We start from the raw sequence: 1838 nt of genomic DNA on the forward strand, positions 1-1838 counted from the left end.
GGAGAAAATTCTTCGGTCGTTTTTGATGGATACAGCGACGAGTATAGTGGAATAAAATCGTACGAGAGATACTGCCAACGTCACGAAGATATGGCACCGGATATCGAATTCAATGAAAGCACATTCGTCACTATGAACCAGAAGAAATTTCTCTCAAATGTGAAGAACAAAATGAAACTGGTGCAGATGCTTTCGGAGTATTTAGGTAGATACGGTCTCAACGTGAAAGTTGCACAAGAAAATGCGGATGCGCTTATAGTGAAAACAGCGATAGAGCTGAAACAAACTACGGGCCGCGAAGTAGCGCTTGTTAGTACTAACACCGACCTGCTGGTTTTATTGATTGGTTTGTCAGATTCCAGTCCTCTGTATTTTTACAAAATCATGCCAGGTGGTAAAATAAATACTTTGTATTCTACAGWAGACCACGCACATCTYAAMCCGTATATTTTATTTGCCCACGCATTCGGAGGATGTGACACGACGAGTGCMTTCAACGGCAAAGSAAAGAAGMACRTCRTCTSCATTCTACAAAAGAATAAAAATCTGCAGACCGCTGTAAAACTGTTCTACAACGCTGCAAGTTCGATAGAAAGTCTATGTAAATGTGCAGAACAAATAATAGCACATTTATACAGCTTCAAAAATCCGAGTCAGTCGCTCAGTGATGCTCGGTACGAAAAATTTGCATCACTGGACGTCCAGACCAATGTGGAAATTCGGTTGGCGGCCTTACCTCCAACGCAACCTGTCCTGCGAGAACACGTGAAACGCACGTTTTATCAGATGCAATCATGGTTGGGAAACAACTTAGATGCACAGGAATGGGGCTGGAAGCGAACCACCACAATGATGATTCCTGTCATAAATACTAAAAATTCAGCGCCCGACGAATTGTTGAAAATGGTAAGTTCTTAAAAAATTTCAATAGACATATTATTACAATGGAGAAACAAATCGAGTGAGTTATTTCTTGAATATTAAAAATCCTATAATTTTGTAAAATGCGAACTATCCAACGTTTCTCTTGTAAATTGAATACAAACGTTACTTTTGTTGTAATTGATTCGAAGAAGAAAACAAAATTTAGTACGAATTTTGAAAATTTGCAAAAATTTGCACTTCTAAACGATTTTTCTAAAAATTCACGATTTTTTAAAGTCTACACCGTTCGACTTATTTTTCGCGAATCTGGAACGAAATAGATGAAAAATCATATTCAGTTTTTACACCCGCATGTTCTAAATTATTTTTCCTATATGTCTATGTTTCAGGTGCAATGTACGTGCTCGGAAGCCAATAAAACTTTACGGTGCAGYTGCCAAAAAACTGGACTAGTTTGCCCTCAATTGTGCGAATACTGTGGAGGTCAATCGTGCTCCAACTTTTCAATCAACACAGTCGTGGATTCAAGAGAGATTCAAGCAGAAGAAAGAGAGGAGGATGACGAGAATATCTCAAGAAATGAATTCCTCGATATTGACGAAGAATTGGACCCCCCCGAAGATATTCATTATGAAGAATGTGACCAAAAACAGCAAGAAGACTTTATAAAAATCGAATACCCTTTTGGATTGATGTAGATAAGTAAATAGATTTTGTGTTTAATAAAAACTACGTCTCATCTTTTTTCGGTAAATGTTCAACCCAGCCTTGAGTGAAACATAATTTTCATTTTATGAAGAAATTACCTTGTACACTTAAAAAAGATAAAACCATTTAATTTCTTTATAATTTCAGAAATACTAAAATTTATTGTTATTTACACTGTTCGCGACTAGCTTTGCCTTCATTATATTCTACAAAGAATACAAAATTATGTACATGATTGAATGCCC

At 36.7% G+C, this 1838-nt stretch overlaps 1 protein-coding gene across 1 annotated transcript; it reads left to right on the top strand.

The window, feature by feature from the left end:
• Positions 1-15: 15 nt before the first annotated feature.
• Positions 16-1819, top strand: LOC106792939. The gene is made up of 2 exons (XM_014759471.1): positions 16-906; positions 1275-1819. Exons 1-2 carry the CDS (start codon positions 91-93, stop codon positions 1581-1583), a joined length of 1125 nt encoding a protein of 374 aa, XP_014614957.1. The 5' UTR covers positions 16-90; the 3' UTR covers positions 1584-1819.
• Positions 1820-1838: the final 19 nt, after the last annotated feature.

Source organism: Polistes canadensis, unplaced genomic scaffold, assembly GCF_001313835.1.
Source record: "Polistes canadensis isolate GaletaPanama2010 unplaced genomic scaffold, ASM131383v1 scaffold_2159, whole genome shotgun sequence".
NCBI classification, from domain to species: Eukaryota; Metazoa; Arthropoda; class Insecta; order Hymenoptera; family Vespidae; genus Polistes; species Polistes canadensis.